This window comes from Cariama cristata, unplaced genomic scaffold, assembly GCF_000690535.1.
Source record: "Cariama cristata isolate BGI_N322 unplaced genomic scaffold, ASM69053v1 scaffold15231, whole genome shotgun sequence".
Classification (NCBI taxonomy): Eukaryota; Metazoa; Chordata; class Aves; order Cariamiformes; family Cariamidae; genus Cariama; species Cariama cristata.
This window is the reverse complement of record NW_009597668.1, coordinates 30,574-32,572: the sequence shown is the minus strand read 5'-3', so window position 1 is coordinate 32,572 and position 1,999 is coordinate 30,574. Positions and strand designations below refer to the sequence as shown.

The 1,999-nt window shown below is 39.9% G+C and overlaps 1 protein-coding gene across 1 annotated transcript in view; it reads right to left on the bottom strand.

The window, feature by feature from the left end:
- Nucleotides 1–1,223: 1,223 nt before the first annotated feature.
- The window catches only part of GUCA1C (guanylate cyclase activator 1C), a 20,739-nt gene continuing 19,963 nt past the window's right edge, over nucleotides 1,224–1,999 (bottom strand). The window contains exon 4 of the mRNA XM_009709000.1: nucleotides 1,224–1,354. Within this exon, the coding sequence (XP_009707302.1) occupies nucleotides 1,224–1,354 (131 nt within the window). The remainder of the gene's footprint in view (nucleotides 1,355–1,999) is intronic.

Below are 1,999 nucleotides of genomic sequence, written 5' to 3'. Positions count from 1 at the left end.
CTTTCCAGTCAGTTAATGCAGTTCCATTTCAGCTCATGGAATTAATCCTGTTTATAAAGTAACCTTGAGTTGTTTTTAGCCTGATTTCCTAAGAAAATGAGGCATATGTGATCATGCCATCTGCGAATGCCTTCCCTGCACTCGCAACAGCTACCACCTTCAGAGACAATTGCAACCCAGTTTGAAAGATGCTAGAAGCCTCAAAGAGACTAAATTGCTAAAAGCTTTCATGCAGGTATCTGGGCAGGGCAAAGATACCCAAATTAGTACTCCCTGTCAGGAAAAGGCAGGAAGAATTCAGCTGTTAAACAGTCTGTTTGGCAGAAGCCAGCGGTCCCATCTGCAGGGACGAGTAACGATACCTCTTACCTTTTGTCTCATGCAGCAGTGGCAAAGAGCCCAGTGAAAACAAGTTGTTTTGAAAAGGAGGATATACAAGTCAAAGGACGCAAATCTCTGGGAAACCAGAGTGCTTACAAAATTATTTGGTTTTAGCTATGCTTTGAACTTCTAATTTTACTCTACAAAGATAACAAAATTTCATTCCAGTGCTTCTATGAAAGGTTAATTTGAAAGAACAGTAGCTGAACCCTGCCAAAACCATCAAAACATCACATTATTTTATTTTACAGATGTAATAAAATCAAGACTGGTAGACAGCTTGTTAAGGAGGATGCACATCTCTGGAATATTAAGCTGACTGAGGTGTTTCCCAGAGAACTTACTCCAATTTTGAGTACTGATTAAAGCAGATATTAGGTTAATGCAAACCAAGCTTCATTCTTAATTGATCCAGATAGAATCCAGTCCTACCTAGAAGTTTATGTCCACACTTTAGACAGTAGGTTCAAGAGCCTGTACTTAAAAGAAGAAATTTATTAACTCCGTGTCTTCTAGAAAGGTTGCAGTTTGTGATATTTTCATTATTTTACTGATTAGTCTGAACAGTGTTCATAGGGCCAAATAAGTTATTTGCGCTGCATCACATAGCTTTTCTATTATGTATGGGCAAAGGTTTGTTTTCTGTGGTTGCCACAGTCATTAGCGAGGGAAAGAATAAAGAAAAGAAAAGGAGAGATATGGAGTCAAGAGTGAAAATTGTTACTCTTGGAACAGGCTGCTCAGTATTGCCTGGGCAGGCTTTGACATCAGGCTCTCCGAACGTATCAAATATTATCTTCCTTGAAATGAAGACACAGATGCCACATCCGTCACTGGATCCTTCAGATGCTGTGTCTCCTGCCGTTCTGTATGACTTTGAGTACGTTGGAAAGGTCAAAACTTTTCGTAATCAATTCCATTAAGTCCTCGTCGCTTTCCACGCCACTGATAAACTCTTCTAAAGTCAGTTCCCCTAAAAGGAAGTCAGATACTCCTTAAGAACCGAGAAACCCAGGAATCACTCTTAGTCCAACACAAGGCCATTCATGCCAGATTGAATCTCCCAGGAAGGTTCCCCCGTTCTCTGCTGATAGGCAAACGCAGGAAGAGTATTTGCTGCTGTTTTCCCACTTTGCATCAGACCCTAGAACTCAGACTCACTTCTTTTTCTGTTACAACAGGTCAAACACAGCTTTCATGGAAGTCTAAGACAACTGTAAGTGCTCAGTATCGGTGGTGACATAAATGTGTGAGAAAGGGCAGTAATGAAGCCTGTACCAAAGCTGAATTTAGATGTATGGACCACTTCTCACTGAGCTAATTGGAATTTATCTTACAGCTGGTTTTAACAGAGATTAGGGAGTGATTTGCTGAGGATTACCAGGCATACTCCCTGTGTTGACTACTAGGATTGTTTAGAGCCATGATAAGATGTAGTAAAGAAAAATCGGTTAAGTAGCTTGATTAGATAAATTCTTCCAAGCAACTGAAATAGTAATTTTGGGTGTGATTTTTTGGGTTCATGTCAAAATCGGGTAATACCTTGGACGTTGCAAGACAACTATAAAATCTATTTATTGAGGACCAGGAATATCATTTAGAATTCTTCCTCTTTCCC